Source organism: Odontesthes bonariensis, chromosome 1 (assembly GCF_027942865.1).
Source record: "Odontesthes bonariensis isolate fOdoBon6 chromosome 1, fOdoBon6.hap1, whole genome shotgun sequence".
NCBI lineage: Eukaryota > Metazoa > Chordata > Actinopteri > Atheriniformes > Atherinopsidae > Odontesthes > Odontesthes bonariensis.
Genome location: NC_134506.1, coordinates 29,306,802 through 29,328,492, shown reverse-complemented (window position 1 = coordinate 29,328,492; position 21,691 = coordinate 29,306,802). Strand labels below are relative to the sequence as shown.

Sequence of the window (21,691 nt, the reverse complement as noted above, 5' to 3'; positions counted from 1 at the left end):
ACTAACACATAAACATATACCAAGATGGAACAAAATCCCATGGACACAATGCAGCAGCCAATACTCGAAGGGAAATAATTACCATGCTACACACACCAAGAGAGTTGTGCTGAGGTAGGCCTAATTAGGTGTCTCATAGCATAGACTTAACAAAACTGGCCAAATACACACACACATGTAGGCACGCAGATCTGTGTCCTTGCATGTCAATGAAGAAACTGCATCTTTCTGTCATTTCCACTCCTGTTGAGCGGCAGCTTTTATGTGCTGATTATTGTTATATTTGCCTATGTTTATGTTTTTTGGTGTTTGTCCCACTTGTGTTCTTTGTCTCTTCCAGATTTCTTATTTCCCATTCATATCAACATCTTTGGTTCTGCTTGGGTCTTTCATCTTTGGAAAATAAAACAACTTGCCTTGCGTGTTCTTGTCATTCTTTCACAATGTAAGCATCGTCTAATTTGCAAGGTCATGAAAACACTCTGCTGTCATGTGGCAGAAGAAAACTTAAAGCAAAAGAAGGCGCAATGCAGTTTTACCTGGCCTGTGCAGAATATCACATTTTACTGGCACTTTTTTGAATGTTTATTGTAAAGTTTATGGGAGAATAGATATTTATCTTTGTAAATTTTTGCTTCTTTAGATGTAGTGATTATAGTTTAGTGATGTAACTAATAACCATTAAGTTTTAGTGTAAAAGGCTTTAAGCTAAAGTTAAGCTAAAGTTTGCATTTGAGAACCAAATTTCATCCAAATACATCAGTCGAAATAACTGACAATGTCGATGTTGGTTGCCAATGATGCGATAACCTGTTTTGAAAATCAAAAATATGTAGTTGGAAGAATAAGAGGAAGCCATAAAAGAGAATAAGGAAACCAATGAAGCAATGACGGTATTGGGCAGCGAAGAGAAAAAAAATGAATAAGAAAGAGTGCGACATTGAGAGGAAGAACAGAGGGGTGCCGAGAAAAGAGAGATGGCGTTAATTTAGTATTCTGCATGCTACTAATGAAACCCTTCTAATGTTATTCATGAGTTTTCCTACTGTGCCTGCAGTCCAAGCATGGGCCTGCCAACCAGAAGACTTCACACAACATCTCACAGAAACACAGGCAGAGGAGCGACAGAGAGAGATGAAGGGAAGGAGGGGGGGTTGACAGAGGGAGAATAAGAGATGGAGATGAGTCGGGTGCACTTCATAGTAAGAGCCATAATCTTTATGGAAAAAAAGCACTTTAACAAGTAAAATTAAAAAAATGTGACCAAAAACCAGTGAACTAAGAGAGATTACTTTGTTCTGGTTTCTTTTTTTTGTTTGTTTGTTTCTCTTTTGTTAATGTCCACATCTATATTTGGACTGTCTTAGTCATTGTTCATAACATACTGTACTGCGTGACCCTGGGTATGCTGCACAACTCCTGTTGTGTACCGCCTGGAGGACAGAACCGGATTGTCTCCGAGTATTTGAATCCCAGACTAAATCCAAATGTACAGAATGAGTGTGGGTGTTCTCTTCTGAACCGAAGGATGCCCAACAATGAGCAGCAAACTGTCAAATGAAAGGACGCTCGGTTGAACCACAGGATTAGAAAATGTTTCTGTTGTTGATGTTGGGGACCTTGTGAAAGTAAAATATTTCACAGAGCGTCCACATCCCATTTGAAAGATTTGACTTGTAATCAACATTAATGTGTCACACTTTCTGCACAACCGTTAAACCTCTAAAATTGATATTCTTGGCTTTTCGGTTATCTCACATGACAGGAGTAAAGCAAAAAGCATTTATGTGCCTTAAACCCCTTTTATGGTGAAGAAATGTTCAGTAATGCTCAGCCTAGATATAACCTCGACAGTGCTGCTGGAATACCTGGATTGTGTGACTGATGTCTGTACTTTTATGTGTGTCTTTGAGGTTTTTTTTTTTTTTTAATGCTAAGAGCTTATCAGCATGGAACCAATCACCATAACAACAGTTGCTGTGGTGCATTTGGACATTAATGCACAACTGCATACAATGCACTAGAATAATGTCCTGTCTGGTGTTCTGTTCATTTTCCATCTTTCATCTCCTATCATCTGTGTCATAGTACAGTATACTGGATATAGTTTCATTCTAATAGATACTTTAGATAACGCCTAATAATCATGTATGTTTTAAACAGACTTTAAATGTATAGCTTCAAACACTCCTGTGGCTCCTGTAGCATGTAATTACCTCCTGAGGGACGACGCTGCCCTCAAAGTTGAGCGATGGAGAAGTAGAACAGAAGTAAATAATGGTAAACATCAGACTTCCTGTCTGGTCCATTAAAGACGGACGTGTGGCCGCCAGCTTCCGATCAATCTCTGTATATGAGAAATATGAGTTGTGTTCCGGCTGTGTTTACGTCTGATCTGCTCCTATCTGCTGTTATTGCTTCGTGTCTCAAACTGCAGGCATGTGTTTCTTAAACAGTGGGTAGCTTCCCTGTTTCTGCTAGGTCTCAACATGACAAGAATAGCTGTGTTTTCATGAGCCCCCCCATCTCTGGCTGATGCTATAAATTTACCACAGGCTTCCAAGCTGGAAAGGTCATCGCAAATAAGGCCCAGTGGCATAACAAGAGCGGGGGAAAAAAAGATGAGACAGATGGTGAGGAAAGTGGTTAAATGCAGAATAGTGAGCAGGATAAAACAGGACAAGAGTGTTTTGAAAACCTGCGCAAGGCTGCAGGGGCCTTGAGCCAAATAAAACAGTCCAGTCTGGTCTCACACTGATAGAGGAAAGGCTTAACTTCTGTCGCCACTGTTGACAGACAACAGCCCTCAGTCAGAGCTAAACTGAGTGTGTGTGTGTGTACATGTTCATATTAAATCCCTGGATTTGTCTTTAAGGTTATTATGTCATCCACAGTGTTCATAAGTTAACCCAATCTAATCAAATGCGCCATACTTTGTCCGATAAGCCCTGAGCTAATGTATTTACATCCATCGTGTTCTTCATTACATCATTTTGTCTGTGTGTAAGCTCATAATAACATTCTCTGTCAGCTTTAATTAGTTCTATAATTTTCTCCTTCCTTGCTCGTATGAAAAATCACAAAGAATTCATGCATAATTTTTTAGACAATTGAGCTTTCAGACCTTCCATCTCCATACCATACCAACACCAACTCTTATTGGAATGAGTTATTTTCATTGGAGGCTGTGCAATTGTAATGAGTGAGCGTCTCCTGAAGTGTCGAGCACTTCAGTTTGTGTCTCACGTTTACAAGAAACGTGTGGAAAAGAAAATGTGGAATGTAGGAAAAAATGAAAAGCGAGACTACCATGAACACATTAGCCTTGAAGTGTTGGTTCAGTCCTACCTGCAGAGTCCCAAAATACAAAGTCTTTAAAGACACGGCCAAGGCAAGGACAGCTGAGGCACGACCAAGATTCATGAGCTGAACAATCCAGACTGAGCCAAGAAACACCTGAGGACAGATTGCTCAGAGGTTTTATGAGAGGAAAGTGACGATGGGGCAGATGGCAAGGAAACTCTAACGGACTGTGGGCACCAATTCAAGCCAAGCCCTGGCAGAGTAGATTAGGGGTACTGGTATGGGCTGTTATTCTTAAACTTCAGCAAGTTGGATCTCTGGGTTAAAAGTTTTATGGACCACCTTTTCCCCACCAGACTTAAACCATATTGAGAACCTTTTGCCTCGTCTTAAAGTTGAGATGTACACTGAGTGAAGTTGCACCTCTGAACAGCACTGCAAAGCTGCGGTTCTCAAAAGTTGACCGTTGATCACAACAAACCCCGTCAGCGGAAGCTGTACGCAGCTATTGAAAAGAAGAGTGGCTACCATGGTTACGGAATGTTTTTGAAAGGTCAAAAATCATTTTAGAATAGAACAGAAAAATACTTTATTTATTTAAAGTATTTATTCAAACACTTTATTTTGTGTTATTTGTTACAATGGATATACTAGCTGAAAATAAACAAAGGAGCTGGCATAGTTCTTATGTAATTTTGCAACCTACAAGAATGCTTTTCATTTATAAAACTGTCGTGTTTTAGGTTCTGTAACATTTTGGCTCAACTGAGAGATTTTTAAAAAGGTGAATCACAAGCAATCCAATTTGCACACACTTTAAGTGTATTTTAGCTCGTAGCAAACCTGCTTAGTTTTTTCTGTTGGCCCTTCTTATGTTTCTGCTCTTGTACTGGAATGGCATTAGTGATGCAGAGGAATCCTTCACACACACACAACTGAAAGCAGGACCTTAAGCCCTCTGGGTGGCCAGTTGTTGACATTGCTTGTGTAAATGCAGAGACTGCCATTGTGAGTGTCTCGGATGTCGAGTGGTCTAAAGTGCGTACGTTGTGCCTGCAGCTTACTTGTTTTGAGTGGTTGTTGTACATCATAACCCTTTCCCTATGTTTTCCATCTCGATTGTTTCTATCCTTTTTCAGGATAAGAGTTATCTTAAAAGAGTGTGTGTTCTGATGTTTGGCTTTTTGTGTATTTTCTTTAGTTTATCTGACAATCTTGTTAGCAAACAGTTGCTTAGATTCTACTTATGGAGCAACATGCTTCTTCATTATGACTCATGGCAGGAAAGATTTGACAACCTTATGTCTGCTCCATTGGGATCCCTTTGTTTAACTGTGTCTGTTTCAGAGGAGGTTTATGCGCTTTTGGCTTTTAGAGCTTTTATCTTTTTTTTCCACTGAAAACTGCTTCCTGTTGTGGGAACAGTAAGAGGGAACCAAACAATAAATTTCTGAGCAGACACCCATCAGTCAGTCATTCTCTACTCCCCCCCCCCGGTTGTGAACAGTGTGACCTGACTGTCTCTGCCCTTCACTGGCTAGTACTGGTTGCCCTCATTTGACGGGTTAATTAGGTTCACACATGAGCTTTGGGGGACTAATTTTGTACTAAGGCCTGCTCCCTGATATCAGCATGCAGAAGATAGGTGACAACGTGCAAGTTCTAATTTTTGAAGAGTAGAAAAGAAAAGTACTTTTACATGTTATTGTTTTGTAAATTAAGTATATGCCCACCTCTGCAGGCACCACTACACCACTGCTTATGTTGACCTATACACAAACACACACACTTACTCCGACACAGTTCCTACAACTCGCATCTTGTCTGTTTTAGCCGGGCACTCTCGACTGGCTGTAATTGGCTGTGTGAAGCAGACAGTTTCTGCTCTGACTTGTTATCAGACAGAGGGCCAAACTGGAAAGGACAGTAGTATTACTCAGAGGAACTCAGCAGACCTTGGAGACAGGAAATACATTTGCACAAAAAATACAAATAAACACTAAGAATAGACACACAGCCATTGCACGCCGCCACTCTGAAACGTGTAAGCGCTGTGATACTAACAGGCAAAGACAGTGAGGAGAGCGTACCTTAATGCATTGCCTTTACATGGCAATCAAACTGGAGATAGGGTAGGTAGATAAGATGAGATAATGGATGCACACAGTCAGCTTAGTACAACAAATGGGAAAAGATGAGACAAGGTTGTTACACGAGGAAAAGGTCAAGACGGTAACAAAAGCATGCTCCAGTGGTTATGAGGTTGTGTTAGGTAATCTGCAGCCCATGTGTGTTCAAAACTGTTTCATAGATGGCGCAGCTGAATGTTAGCCTTTTGAATAAGAAACATAGTGCAGCAGTAATAGAAACAAGATATCAGTGATTTAAAAGAAAAACAAGATTGCTGGTCCCATTCTCCTTCTTTCTTTCTTTTTTAAACCTCTGTCCTTCTCTTTGTGGAAGTATAGTTGATGCGACATGTAGAATTCAAACTTTTTTTTCTGTGCTTCCCTCCAGACACGACACCCTGTTGAGGTGTTCTCAGTGCAAGATGGCTCGCTACTGCAGTACCACATGCCAGGTATGTCTGTGTGTTTGATTGTGTTATTTGGGACACATTTCTGTTGCCACAGTCACATTGTAGGAATCTGCGGCTTTATTCGAAACAAAAAGCCCATATCTAAAATGAAAAAAAAAAAGATTAAAGTAGAGGCTGACTCCGAGGGTTAAGGACATATTCGTCATGTTTGTTGACAGTTTTTTGGGTCAGTCTCCAGGAGAGGAATACGACTCAATTTAATGTCCTCTGAGGTGATGGAAGAATAGCTGTGTGTATGTGCATCTGCATATATTAGTGTGCTTAAATGTCCCTTTCCTGCAGAGACAAGCATGGTCTGGTCATAAGAGAGAGTGTAAATGTCTGTGCAGCCTCCTTCCCCGAGTTCCTACTGACTCAGTCCGTCTAGCTGCAAGACTCATCTTTGCCCTGGTACGTTTCAGGAATTTCTCACTGTTCTTCTGACTCATAATAATGTGCACAAAGACTTCAAAGAAAATGGTAAATCATGCCTTCTCTTTTTTTAGCCATATTTTGTTGACCTTCCTGCTGTGTTAGGAAACCTTAGAATCTCAAATTTTGCTGGATATTCATGTGTTTCTGCTTGCTTTTACACTTCTAAAAACCATCTCATAATAAAAAAAAGAACATTTAATGTCATTGAGCTACAAAGCAAAGCTGCTGTTTTTGGTCCATGAAAGATTCAAGAGCTTCTCCTTGCACCTTTTGGAAGTGGAACATTTAATGTGCAACAATTGTAGAAAACCTTGAATACAAAAACTTGAATTAGATGCTAATGCTTGGCCCTGTCTTCTTCCATTTAGTTAAGTCCTCTTCAGAGCAGGAGTGACGAGCTCTATACTTTAGATGAGCATGAGTCACGTAAGTATTTAGTGAAAGTTTGTGTGTGTTCCCAGAGTTAAATGCCACAGCAGTGAAAAATGATCTTTTAATCCTCCAGATTTAGCCAAAGGCTAACTTTTGTCGTCTGGCTCTTTTTGTAGATGCTACATTTTGTTGGCGTTAAAAGCATGAAGAATTTGTCAAATAATGCACAGGGATAATCAACAGTTTTAGAAAATTACATTCATAGCAACAATTACCAATACTGATTAACAATTATAATGAATAATGTGTGATGTCATTTTCAAATTTTGTGGCAAGGTGTACAATCCTAAGTGTTAGCATGTGGCACAGCATGTTGTTGGCTCATGTTTTTGTTAGCTTTGGTTGTACGCCCACAACTCGGAGCTATTTTGAAATGCGGATGGAGTCTCAGAACTTATGAGAACTTATGAGTGATTTGAAAATCAACAAGGGCTGGGCATGCGTTTGTACACTTTCATGTCACCTTCTGTGCTTCTTGAACTAACATAACCATTTTAGTTTCGCTAACAGCTGAAATGTTTTTTCCAAAAGTCACAAGATTTATTGTCAATAACTGCTCCCAATAATTGCTGCGGAGGTCTGTAACATAGATAAATCTAATAATAAAATGTCCAAGTTGGCAACACTGCCAAACAATGTTAGTTTGGTTTTGACCGGTTAGTCTGTAAAATACCAATTTTGCATCAAAATGTTCAGAAGATGTGGTGTTTCTGTCTAAAATCTTTCTCAGAGTCAATTGGGAAGAAGAATTGATCAGAACTCTGATCATGATTACTTCTTCTATTGAAATCAATATTCAATTCAATTTTATTTATAATTACAACAAATGTCATCTCAAGGCACTTCCAGGATTCAACCAAAATCTCATGTTCGGCTCCTGAGTTGTCATTCAGGAAAAGCCACGTGACATAAATGCAGAAGATTAACCCTCAGTGTGCTGTACCATTTCTAAACAGTTTTTTTTCTAGAATTTATTTAATTAATTCATTTATTTTTAGAAGCATTTAGCTGGAGACAGCACAGGTCCAACCACATAGAGATGACTTTTTTTCAAAATGATGTTTTTACAGACTTGAATTCTATGTCTGAGCAGAAGAAACAAGGTCTGTCTCTACTGGCATCCATGTTGGAGCTGTACATTCAAAAGGAAGTTCCTGATCCGACGCAGGAAATGACATCAGCACTACCGCCTTCCTGCAGAGATGCCCTCAACCTTATTGCAAAGGTTGGTTTAATGCACTGAAAGAAAATTCCTCCATTTGCTTTTCAAGAAACACCCAGGCAGGCTCAAGAAGCACAAAGCTACACTGACACAAAAAACGTCTGCCAAATAATTACATAATCATAAGATTGCCTGCTCATGCACAAAAAGACATTAATACACAAGCAACTCTTTAATAATTTAGGCATCCAAAGCTGCCTTTTGCTGTACCACAACATGTATATAAGATCTTGCCAGCATCTGTAATCGGATCCCTGTGTTTGTGTATTCCCTGAACAACTTCAGGTCTTGTTCTTTTAAAGCACACACTTAGCCTTCAGTTGAATTTAAACTGCAGAGTGTAATGTGTGCAAAGATGTTTGTCTGGTGTTTGCTATCCAGGGTTCTTTTCAATTTTCTGTTGCATTATGTAACGAGTGGCAACATCAGGAATGAAAAATGAGGCAAAAGTGCCAAAACGTTTGCCAATTTTCTTGTAGCCCGTTTAATGAGATCATTTGAAGGGAATACATTGAACCCCCTTTTCACAAGCTGATACAGTCTCTTAAAGTCTTGATGAAATGTCTGAGACATGCTTTGGTCAAAATAACAGGAAAAACACTGCAACAGGTCTTCTTTCATCTATTAATTTAAACCTCTACTCAAGTGGATCGGGGGTGGAGGGACCCACGGGACTCCACTCCGCCCCTCTCTTCCTCAGGGTCTGTCTCTTTTGAGATCTGTGAGATCGCTAACCATTACAGCACGTTATTACGGTTTGAGAGAGCATACAATAAGCCTGAGACTTCAGATAATACGATAGATAATAATCAGATATTGCTAATGCTAGACTTGCTGTTTTATTCTCAAATACTTACATTTCCCTCGCCTGGAGTAATACCATGTACAGCTGGTAGAATAGTAATCCTTGTAGGTACAAGCTTGTTGTGAATCGTATAAATTGGCCCATGTTGTTAAAACACACACCCCAGAACATACCTGCTGCCGGTAGGTCCATTGAGAGCACCGTTGCCCCATTCCTGTGTTTTGTTTTTAGCTGCTAACAATTAGGGCTGTTGTTTATTTAAGCAATATTACACCAATGTTTAGCCTCAAAATGGCTTTTACCTGTACAATATTGAGGATGGATTCAGTGACAATTGGGAAATGAGAAATTCTAACTTAAAAATGAAACCACACCAATTTGAGTTTCAGATTTCCTTGTCAGGATGTAAAATATTAAACAAAGCACCGGTAAAGCATTCCCTCTTTAGCTCATTTATTTCTTATGTTAGGTGGACTACGTATATAAATAATGGTGAGATTTGATGTTAATATCCAAGAAAAATTAGTTTCAACTTCCCACTTCTGAGGTTCAGCCAATGGAGCTTCATCTAAAGCTGAAGTTGGGTGTAGATAAAGATGGAGGAGACTTCTCTGACTTTTTGAGGTGGAACACCCAAATGTATGCTATGAAGAACAGAAAAGAATGCGCGGACAATATCCAGTGTTTGCTTTCTAAAGAAGTCCTTCACTTCGCTCTTGTTTTGTCTGTACATCTCTGTCTGTCTCAACAGTTCTTTCTGTGTTCCTTTCCTCATTATTTTTTGTCTATACACACAGTCTATATCTTCTCCCTCCCCCAACTCCTCCTCTTATATGCTCTCCTTTTTACATTACAAATGCGGAGTGTATTATTGTGTACTTGGAATGTTCAGTGTGCTATGACAAAATGGGTCATTACTGTGTTTGTGTGTGTGTGTATGTGTGTATGTTTTGTACCGTTTACTTTTTATGCCATTATACCATTCTTTTTGCTAATGGTCCCTTTCCACTGAAAGTTTTATATTAACAAATATTTTTATATACAAGGAACCAATGCCACAGCTTCATTACTGATCTTAATACAGCCCAGGGAAGCAATGGTGGATGGAAAGAAAATGTGTTTGTGTCTACTTACTGCAGGACTATGAAAAAGTTTTAAAACCCCCAAATCTTTGGATACACATGCATCGGGAACACTTTTCACGAAGCAGCTGATCGGTCCCACTATCCTAGTGCAGCGTCACTGCTTTGCAGAACATACGTCCGCAAACCTAAAGAGCTCTTTTCGCCTTCTCGGTAGATGATAATTTACTAAGAATCTAATAGAATATTTATGTCATGCAGAAACAACATTGTGGCATGCATTAGAGCCTGTCCAGTTTTTTTGGACGAGTTATTTGTGTGTACGTGTGTGCATTTGGGTTCGCGCAAGACTGCTGTGTTATGATATATTGTGACAGGAGAAATCTGTCTGCTGCACATTGTAATGCATCCCCCAAACGTCTTCTCTCTGGATTGAGAGTGTGTGTGGACCCGCTTATCTGTTTGCACGCACGTGTTAAAACTTGCATTTTAATGTCCACATACGTACGTTTCATGTGGTGATTCCTACATGCATGACTGTGTTTGTGTGATTTGTTTCTTGCTTATATGGGACCTCACATTGTGTGTGCTCTCACTCACCGGCCTGCTAGTCATAGTGGGAAGTTATTAATATGCTGCATCAGTTCTTACTATCCTGAGACCCATTTCCCACACTAAGTTCCTACATAACCGACATGTTACCCCATACAACACGCACCTCTCTTTCTTTTCTAAACCTGCTCCTATGTGTCCCATTCTTGCTCTGTCAGCTTTGCTCATTCACTCCGCGCTGCCAGTCATATAACGTTGTCAGTCATTTCTGTATTTCCCATGACATTCCCACTTTTCATTCACTCTGAGTCTGTATGTTTTGATAGAATAATTAAATAGCTTTTGGAAGACATTTGGCATATTTTAAGATGATGATACAGTTGAATGAAATCCTGCTAACATTTATAGGCATTTATGGGCATATTTGGTGCATTGAAATAAATGGCTGTTCTTTTCTACTCTCTGACATGATGATTAGTTGTTGAATTGAAGTTAATTTTTGCTCATTCAGAGCAAATACTCACCATGGTGTTTATCATGGCTAATCTAGTTTTTTTCTTCGTTAATCTCAAATCTTGCTCGGCATGACAAAAGATTCATTGTAGGATTAAAAATGGCTTCCCTGAGTTTGCACAATGAATGTCCTTCTGAGTTTTATCTCTGCCTCGTCTTGTCTTAGGTATGTTTTCCAGATCCCACAAACCTTTATCCGTCTCAACTTTTGATGTCCTAATTGCAGGAAAATGCTTTAGTTTTATTTCTCATAGACCTCAGATAGTCTTACAACAGAAGGAATTGTGACCTCATGGACATAGAGGAAATTTAAAAAAAAAAAGGGATATTGTTCACATGGTTAGAAGAGAAATGAGGAAACTTGGGAACAAGTTGAAGAATGGCAGGAACATGGAGCACATATCCTGACCAATAAAAGCACAGAAGTACCTGTATTTATGGCTCTCTGTGGAAGAGGCTGTAACTGGGACTCTGGGGAAACATTGAGACACACACACACACACACACACACACACACACACAAACCTTTCATCAGTGCATGGCGGAAGACAGGGGACTCTCTATGGAAAAAGTATGTTGTATTGTTTATTACATATATATATTTACTGTGAGAGAGAGACGATTTATCACAGACGCAAACACACACCTGATGTCTCATGTGAATGTGGAGCCAACAAATTTACACCCCTGCTGAAAACTGTTTTGGCTTCAATTACTGGAGCAAGAATGAGTGTGTGTGATGGTGGACCAATACCTTCTATACTTGTGTGTTATTTTCGGTGCATGTCTGGTTTATCATAGTAGCCTGTGCATGTATGTGTGTAAATGTTACTGCGTGTGGACAGATGCGAGTGTGCATCTTCTTTTTTGTGAGTAGGTGTAATTTATCGTCATGGTTATCCTTTATATTTATCGGCCATCTGTTGAGCAGGTAAATAGGATGCAGTGCCCATCAAATTCGCATAACTTAACAAATGGAAAAGTCGTCACTCTCCAAACTTTTACATGGCAGAAAGAATATTATATGCAGAAGCAATCTGTATATTTCTGAATAAATAACGTCAGAAGGGGAGGTCAAGGAAGGAGAGTGATAGTAAATAACAGACTAAGTTTCTATAATTGAGGGATTCAGAAAAGGGGGAAAAATATATGTCAGTGCCTTAATAAGAAGTACAAAAAAAAATATTGTGTACACGGTTTTTATATCCTTCTATAACAGTCTGTGCCTCTGCACTTCTGTGTGTTTGCCTGTACAAAACATGGGTAGCCATTAAGATAATCCGTGCGCGGATGTGTTGGTATGTTCAGCCTTATCGCCCCAGCATTTCCCTGATCTGCCATTGAAGCTGGCAGTTGCACGGGCGCTACCTAATTAGCTTAGGCTTTGTAAAATCTCACACACGCCACACACACGAAGCTTAATGTAATGGCTTTGAGCCCGTTATGAATGCAGTGGCAGACAGTATTAAGTGAGGACAGAATAAAAACCATTTGCCTAATTGACATAGATTGGCTGCATGTGTGTGTGGGCGCTTGGGGAGGTGTGAAGAGAAGAATGAAGGGGGGAGAGAGAAATGAGAAAAAGGGGCTAAGAAATGAGTGACATGGGGAAAGAAATGAAAAAAGGGGGGGAGGAGGAAAAGAGAGAAAAGGCGATGGTGAGGAAAAAACTGAAAGTGATGGAAACTGTCTAGGGCAAATGAAAAGGGCTGCGAAGACAACTCATGGAGATGTTAGTTTGGAGGAGCGAGATGAGTAGTGAGGTGGAGGGAATGGAGGGTTGGTAGGAAAAAGTGATAGCTTGAGAAAATCAAGAAGAGATTGGAAAAGGAGAGACTGAAAATTGGATGATTATGAATAAATCTGGATGTGTAGTTAAATTCTGAGAAGTGAGCTGAACAGCAATATGTTGCTGGAGATAGGCATGTATACAGTACACGTGTGCTGTCAGTGCTGTGTGAGTGTGAGTTGGGGGTATGGTTCGTATAGCAAACAGCTTTTGGCTCCAGCAGCAGCAGCAGCAGCCGCTGTCTCTTTCGTCTCCTTTATCATCCCTCACACTGTGTCCTCTCCTCTCTGTTGCTCCTGCCTTTACAGCCATTACTGTTCTTTGGTGTTTCAGAGGGATTCATACAGGGATCGACACTGATAAATTACCAAAGTGTGCGTGTTTTGTCCAATAAAGGGATCACTATTTTTATGTCCATCCGGTTGTGCTCCAGATAAATGCTGCTGAGACATTCCTAAGGCAGCTTTAGCTCACGAAGGAACCTTTCACATTTACACGATGACCTGTTAAAGGCCTGTGTGGGTGAAACCGCACCCATGGATTAAGGATCTGCCCCTGCTCCTTACCTGGCATTTGGCATTGAACTGCTCTCTGATAAAAGATATTTTTGATAGAAGAATAAACACTGGACCAGAGTCTCCGGGAATGGAAGTTCACATCCTCGTATTAGTCCTCTATCTGCACTCTGCTTGAACTTTTATTTTGACTTAGTTTTGTTTCCCTTTATTCCAGCAGAAGCATCACACAGCAGCAGCACTGTCTCCACATGCAGTCAGTGGAGAGTACCTTCATTTGTTCTTTACTTAATATGACATGTCCTTATGCTCTGATGTTACCTTATTAACTTAAATGCTATGTTTCATGCAAACAGCTCAGCGGCTGTGCACAAATACACAGTTCCTAAAGGGAAATCATTGCGAACAAAGCTGTTGGGGTCAGAATGAGTCTGACAGTTTTGCAGTTACATTTCAAAAGAAGTGTCTTCTGTAAATTCGCAATTTTCTTCTGATGCAAGTGTTATTAGTCATTAGAGCTTCCAGTTTTGTTGCATACAACATAATCAATTATATTTACAGTAATGGCATTCCTGCAAGAATTAATTGATCTAATCTCAGAGAGCTCAAATCACACTTATATTATACTGAGCCTTGAGGTTGCTGCAAATTGAATTAAATGGAATCATTCTGTATCAATCCCTAAAGAGAGAATTATACTGTGGGAGTATATAAGTTTTGAGGAAAAATAACTAAATCAACGATAATAGATATAAAGCATTTAAAAAAAAAAAAAAAAAAAAAAGCAGTTGACAAACTGTTGGAAAGTTGAATTGTCGCAGTGGTTTAAATCTCCAGAGGTCACCATGAATGCATCTGGGTGTTGCGTCTGCAGTCCTTTAACAACTGAGCTGATGTCTATGACTGGGACTGGATAGTGTAGTGGTAAGATTGCTACCTTTCATGTAGGTGACCTGGGTTCAAATCCCCTGCATGAAAGGTACTACCTCCAGTAGGGGTCCTTAGGCAAGACCCCCTTACCCTACCTGCCTACCTGTAAGTCGCTTTGGATAAAAGCATCTGCCAAATGCATAAACAGAACAGAACATTACATAACATGTCACACGCAGCGTTGGCAGGTAGACCCCCAGCTTACAGATCAACATCCGGTGTTCAGAAAAACGCTCCCTCTCAGTAACATGTCCAGGAATACGCAATGCACTGCAGTCCCTTCTCCTTTACTCTTGCCTCTGCAGTCTCTGTCTGCCCATACAGTCTGATAACCGTGCAAAGTTGTTGGAGTCTTGAGTCTTGGTGAAACAAATAAAATAATACTTTGCCAATGTTCCTGCTGTATCCTCATAAGTTCTTCAAGCTCTTAAATTTTATCTGCCAAACATTTACACCTTTACAATCGAGGGAAGAAATAGTTGAAAGTTGTCTTTCATGTTTTTTATTTTGTTCCTGCCCTGCACTCCTTTTCAACTCATCTGCATTTTGGGCCTTCTTCCAGGCATTTTTTGGTCTTTGGAAAGCTCAATCACCTGCCCCCACATGCAACATCGTTCCTGATTTCACGGTTGTCAAAACAGAAATTGAAAGTGCCAGGATTATGAGCGGATACTGTCCGGATCAAATGAAGACACAGAGAAAGGCACAATATGACCGGAGCTGCTAGAACAGGCTGCCAGTAGGGTGGTGTCATTCCCGAGGCCAAAAACATGTCTGTTTGTATGTCTGGTGCGATTAGAAATGTTTCCTGAACCATTAATTAAATGCAAATAATAGCAAAGCTATAAATGTAGTTTGTGATCCTAACCTCACTGGATGCCCCTTTCCTCTTTTAACAGTAGTGTTATGGTAGTGTTTGGGTGTGTGTGCGTCCCCCAGGCTCAAACGACACGCGTGCACACAGCTGCAAGCAGCAATAGGTCCATCCTGAACAGGCTTTGGAGCAGTGGTTAATAATGGCTCAACCCTGTGGGTTATCAGCTTCTGTCCCCGTCATCCTTTCATTAGTTTCCCTGAAACGGGACAAATAAAGCCTGGGTGTGTAATAACGGCTCAGGCTATCGGTAAATGAAGAACCACACTGATTGCTCAACTACAGTTTGTGATATGATTTAAAAAAAAAAAAAGTGCTTTCAGAAGGGAAGTATTTTTTTGGCATTTGTCTTATTGTGTCATGACTACCCTGGATACAAAAGCCCAAATCAGTCCATCTGACATTCAGGGTTTCTGATAGTTAACATATTCTCTTCAGCTCCTAAACAGAATAAATGATCAGGGATTTTCTGATTTAAAAAAAAAAAACAAAAAAAAACACACACATTTTGTTTCTCTCAGTCGTTCCATTTTTCATCTTGCTCGCTAAAATTGCAATCCATCTAATTTGCTTAGCCTCGATGGAGAAGAGAGGTGGCCATATGAGACGTAATGAAGTTATATCCTCGCCGTACACACACACATACCTGGATGGAATTCACTGGCCAGACAAATATGGGAGCAAACAGCTTGGGACATTTTTTAATCTTTTCATAACAGCTCGACTGGCCCTTTGGGAAACTGACTGCAGGTCCTCCAGATGGCAAGTCTGACACTCATTGTAGAACTTGTGTACTATATTTCTAATATGTTGGTGTTTTCTCCACATAAATGTATTTGAGAAAATGGCCTTGGCCCGCTGGGCAGCAGGTTATGTGGTATCACCTGCTGGGTTGCGAGGATCTTATCTCAGCCTTTTGTCCTTTTGGAAGCCCAAACAAGAACCAAACCAACACAGGTAGTTTCTCAGTCTTAAGGATAGAGGGGACACTGATTTAATTGATTGATTGATTGATTGATTGATTGATTGATTGATCTGTAACTAATTTAGAGCAGTCCCGTGTAATGTTTTGCAATGCATGCTCTTACATTATTCAGTGTTGGTCATGGTTGTGAAAGAGATCACATGACATTATATTTCTGCACTTTTACAAAAGGTGTTGTTTCAATGAAGGTATGGCATTAAGATTTTTAGATGTCATTTTTAGGAAATTCACTTAGTGGTAAGAAAAATACTTTATATGCACATAGATTTGAGGTGTTGCTTCTACAGTTGGCCTTTAGTTTGCTCTTTACTGTGAACAAATGATTTCCTTGCACAGAGGACACTTTTTCAGCATTTACATTTAGTTGGCATGATGACGAAGAACTATATTAGCCATCTCTCAATGGACATGCTTAATCACTCATTTTATTTTCACTTTCGATAAAAACACTTTATACTATCATCCAGCCATCACTTAGAAACGCACATTCTTTTTCCTCCACAGTCGGGTCAGAGCAGAGTATCTGAGCACCTGAGAAATGCTGATCAGAAGCGGCTGGTTTGCAGTCAGTGCTTTGCTTCGTTAAGCGTGTTTTAACTGTAACATTTAGCATGTGTCCATGGCCTCGTAACAGTTTCAAGTATGCACTCCTCCACCTACCCATCCTCTCTCCCTGTTCACCTGTCTGCAGGTCATTAGCGAGTTATATAAAACGTCCGTGTCCTGTGAAACAAAGACACCGCCGTGAAATAATGCTTAACCGTCAATCCTTTCATTTCTATCCTGAATATAGATGAGTTTCCACAGGGTGCGTGGCCTCGGTCTCCCTCTCATCTGTCTCTCATCTCTGTTCCTCTATCTCCTCTTAAAACACAGCCAAGCACGACACACTCGTCTCTCTCTTCAGGGACAGAGAGAAACACCCTCCATGGCTCTGTAGTTCCCTGAATTCTTAGTGACGTTTGTGCTTTTGCCAACTTTTACAGAGCAACTGTGCATCGAACAACTTTGAAACCCTAAACCCTGTTCACTGTACCTCATTATGAAGAGCATTATTTTAGTGTCAGCAGCCAGCAAATGATCATATTGTGTTTCATGTGCACTGACTCGCTGTCCTCCACTGGCTGCAAAGATGAGAGCCCGGTTAAACTTTGAATAGGTTTCCTTTTTCTTCTTTTTAATGGGGATCCCTGCTGTGCCCCTTCTTGTTAAACGAGAGAAGCTCATCAGGACCCACGTAAGACTGAGTGTGAACAAGCATTTTACTTTGTCTGCTATCTGATCTCTTTGCTTCTTGCAGTCACACAACAAAATGTAAGCCACACTTGCCGCTATATCTAACTGCTGTTTGAGGTTGTAATTTTTAAGATGATGTGTGATTCCAACCTTATCTCATAGCAGAACATGTAATATCTAATTCACAACAAAATATCATGCAATTTCATTATAAAGGCTCCAAAATGGTAAAATGACTGTCTTCTTTATTAACAACTTACATATTGATACAAAAGCACGTTGATGTTCAGTGTCTAGATATGTCTTGCTATGTAAAGGCATTCATGTAAAATGCCTTGCTTATTAATGCTGTTCAATTTACAAATGCACAACTATGGAATGTGACACTGTGCTTTTGGTGAGGTGAACGAACACACCTGTTCCAAGTGTTCTGTTGAAACTGGACCAGTGAGTCTCCGCAGAATGTTTTCTTACACTTACAGTTGTTTTTAAGAGACAATATTCAGACTGTAAAACCTTTAAAGCACATATGTAATCAATCAAGTAACCTACCTCCTCTATAAATCCCCCTTCCCAGGGGAATCATGAGAGATTAAGTGGAAAGCAGCTGCATGGGCTTCTTTTAAAACATTTCACCTCTAATGCCAGAGCCTTATTCTGTTCTAACTGAGCGACGGTCACAAATATTCATCCCCATGAGTACAGTAGAAATCACCATAACATCAAACAAAGAGAAAGAAGGAGAGAATGAAAAGGAAAAACCTTTCTGTCTGTGGTTGGAGTGTCTGAGAAAGTTAGGATGTTCTCTAAACACAACATCACAAATGAGTAAAATAACTAAATACAAGCTGAGCAATGTTGAGTAAGCAGTCGTTAAACCCAGCAACTATGATGTTAGTTATCCCACAAGAAGATAAGTACTTCTTTTCACTAGATGTGAAGTTACCACCAGCTATCTGCTTAGCTTACTGTAACGCAAAGACTGGATCAGCTGACAACCACACGCCTGGCTCAGTAAGACTGTGAGAGCATGTCCAACACCTCAAAAGACGATATATTTACATTTTACATTTCATCTGTTCAATTAGTACAAACTGGACCTATTTTTTGACAGAGTAGTGACTTCTAGAAGTCTGAGCTCGCTGCTTAGTAACCATCACGGCAACAACATGACTGCAGGAAGTCATTTTGAACATTGGAGGTACTTATATCTTTTGATTAATCCCGGCTGCAGATCTTCTAGGTCTGCTTTGGTCTCTAGTTTATTTGAAGATGTGAATGTTCACTCCCATCTGTACCGGGATTGGAGCGGTACTGATTATAAACTGAATTGTTATTCATTTTACATATTTTGAACAAAATGTCAGCCTCTGAGAATCTCAAACACAGAAATCTGAGCACAGAGAGCTGTAGAAAACACACACACACACACACACACACACACACACACACACATTGATATTCTTGCTTGCCTCAGCCTCAGAGTGGACAATTGGAGAATCTGCACACGTCTGCAGTTTCCGGTAATGTCAATTTGTCTTCCTTTGTGTTCCCAATGAACAGTCTATCACACTGTATCTCATATTGTGCTAAATTTGTTTGCACAGACTAATTAGTGAATCGTTCTGTTCATTTAATACTTGATGAAGTACAGTAAGAGAGCAGTACATTTTCAAAGATATGTAAAGTGTGTCTATAGACTATAAAGGATTTTCTATTAACTAGGAATGGTGCTTGCAATATGAAAACATGCGTCAGTAAGGGTCTGTCTCGATACTTTATACGTGTGCGTGTGTCGGTGTGAAATGGTCTTTTTAATGGGCTGAATCTGGCAGAGCGGGTTTTGTAGTGTCAGCAGTTTTTCTGTCCAATTGTGAGCAGGATAAGAACAAGGAAGATACCGCTGAGTGATTGGTCAAAATGCAACCTTTATTTATTTTTTCCATCCATCCATCCATTATCTTCCGCTGGTCCGGGGATCGGGTCGCGGGGGCAGCAGCTTGAGCAAAGAGACCCAGACGTCCCTGTCCCCGGCCACTTCCTCCAGCTCTTCTGGGGGGACCCCGAGGCGTTCCCAGGCCAGCCGAGAGACATAGTCTCTCCAACGTGTCCTGGGTCTTCCCCGGGGCCTCCTCCCAGTGGGACGGGCCCGGAACACCTCACCGGGGAGGCGTCCAGGAGGCATTCTCACCAGATGCCCGAGCCACCTCATCTGACTCCTCTCGATGCGGAGGAGCAGCGGTTCTACTCCGAGCCCCTCCCGGATGACCGAGCTTCTCACCCTATCTCTAAGGGAGAGCCCAGACACCCTGCGGAGGAAACTCATTTCGGCCGCTTGTATTCGCGATCTCGTTCTTTCGGTCACTACCCACAGCTCGTGACCATAGGTGAGGGTAGGAACATAGATTGACCGGTAAATCGAGAGCTTCGCCTTCTGGCTCAGCTCCTTCTTCACCACGACGGGCCGGTGCAGAGCCCGCATCACTGCAGACGCCGCACCAATCCGTCTGTCAATCTCCTGTTCCATTCGTCCCTCACTCGTGAACAAGACCCCGAGATACTTGAACTCCTCCACTTGGGGAAGGATCTCATTCCTGACCCGAAGAGAGCATTCCACCCTTTTCCGGCTGAAGACCATGGTCTCAGATTTGGAGGTGCTGATGGTCATCCCAGCCGCTTCACACTCGGCTGCGAACCGCTCCAGTGAGAGCTGAAGGTCACGGCCTGACGACGCCAACAGAACCAAATCGTCCGCAAAAAGCAGAGACCCGATTCTGAGGTCGCCAAACCGGACCCCCTCAACGCCCTGGCTGCGCCTAGAAATTCTGTCCATAAAAATTATGAACAGAATCGGTGACAAAGGGCAGCCCTGACGGAGTCCAACCCTCACAGGAAACATGTCCGACTTACTGCCGGCAATGCGGACCAAACTCTGACACCGGTCATACAGAGACCGAACAGCCCATATCAAGGAGTCCGGCACTCCATACTCCCGGAGCACCCCCCACAAGGGTCCCCGAGGGACACGGTCGAACGCCTTCTCCAAGTCCACAAAACACATGTAGACCGGTTCGGCGAACTCCCATGCACCCTCCAGGATCCTGCGGAGGGTATAGAGCTGGTCCACTGTTCCACGGCCAGGACGAAAACCACACTGCACCTCCTGAATCCGAGATTCGACTATCCGGCGGATCCTCCTCTCCAGTACCCCCGAAAAGACCTTACCAGGGAGGCTGAGGAGTGTGATCCCCCTATAGTTGGAACACACCCTCCGGTCCCCCTTTTTAAAGAGGGGGACCACCACCCCGATCTGCCAGTCCAGAGGCACTGCCCCCGATGTCCACGCGATGCTGCAGAGGCGTGTCAACCAAGACAGCCCCACAACATCCAGAGCCTTGAGGAACTCAGGACGGACCTCATCCACCCCCGGGGCCTTGCCACCGAGGAGTTTTTTGACCACCTCGGCAACCTCAGCCCCAGAAATGGGAGGTCCCACGTCCGAGCTCCCCAACTCTGCTTCCTCATCGGAAGGCGTGTCGGTAGGATTGAGGAGGCCCTCGAAGTACTCCCCCCACCGACTCACGACGTCCCTAGTTGAAGTCAGCAGAGCCCCGCCCTCACCATACACGGTGTTGACGATGCACCGCTTCCCCCCCCTGAGCCGCCGGATGGTGGACCAGAATCTCCTCGAGGCCGTCCGGAAATCGTTCTCCATGGCCTCCCCGAACTCCTCCCAAGCCCGAGTTTTTGCCTCAGCAACCGCCGAGGCTGCGTTCCGCTTGGCCTGTCGGTACCCATCAGCTGCTTCCAGAGTCCCACTGGCCAAAAAGGCCCGATAGGACTCCTTCTTCAGCTTGACGGCCTCCCTCACCACTGGGGTCCACCAGCGGGTTCGGGGATTGCCGCCACGACAGGCACCGACCACCTTGTGGCCACAGCTCCGGTCGGCCGCCTCAACAATGGAGGCACGGAACATGGCCCATTCGGGCTCAATGTCCCCCACCTCCCCCGGGACATGGTTGAAGCTCTGCCGGAGGTGGGAGTTGAAACTCCTCCTTACAGGGGATTCCGCCAGCCGTTCCCAGCAGACCCTCACAATACGTTTGGGCCTGCCAGGTCTGACCGGCTTCCTCCCCCACCAGCGGAGCCAACTCACCACCAGGTGGTGATCAGTTGACAGCTCCGCCCCTCTCTTCACCCGAGTGTCCAGGACATACGGCCGCAAGTCCGATGATACGACTACAAAGTCGATCATCGAGCTGCGGCCTAGGGTGTCCTGGTGCCAAGTGCACATATGGACACCCTTATGCCTGAACATGGTGTTCGTTATGGACAATCCGTGACGAGCACAGAAGTCCAACAACAAAACACCACTCTGATTCAGATCGGGGGGGCCGTTCCTCCCAATCACGCCCCTCCAGGTCTCACTGTCATTGCCCA

The 21,691-nt window shown here is 42.3% G+C and overlaps 1 protein-coding gene across 1 annotated transcript in view; it reads left to right on the top strand.

The window, feature by feature from the left end:
• The window catches only part of smyd3 (SET and MYND domain containing 3), an 83,883-nt gene that overhangs the window by 11,103 nt on the left and 51,089 nt on the right, over positions 1–21,691 (top strand). The window contains exons 2-5 of the mRNA XM_075463368.1: positions 5,821–5,884; positions 6,185–6,292; positions 6,685–6,742; positions 7,819–7,973. Of these exons, the coding sequence (XP_075319483.1) occupies positions 5,821–5,884; positions 6,185–6,292; positions 6,685–6,742; positions 7,819–7,973 (385 nt within the window). The remainder of the gene's footprint in view (positions 1–5,820; positions 5,885–6,184; positions 6,293–6,684; positions 6,743–7,818; positions 7,974–21,691) is intronic.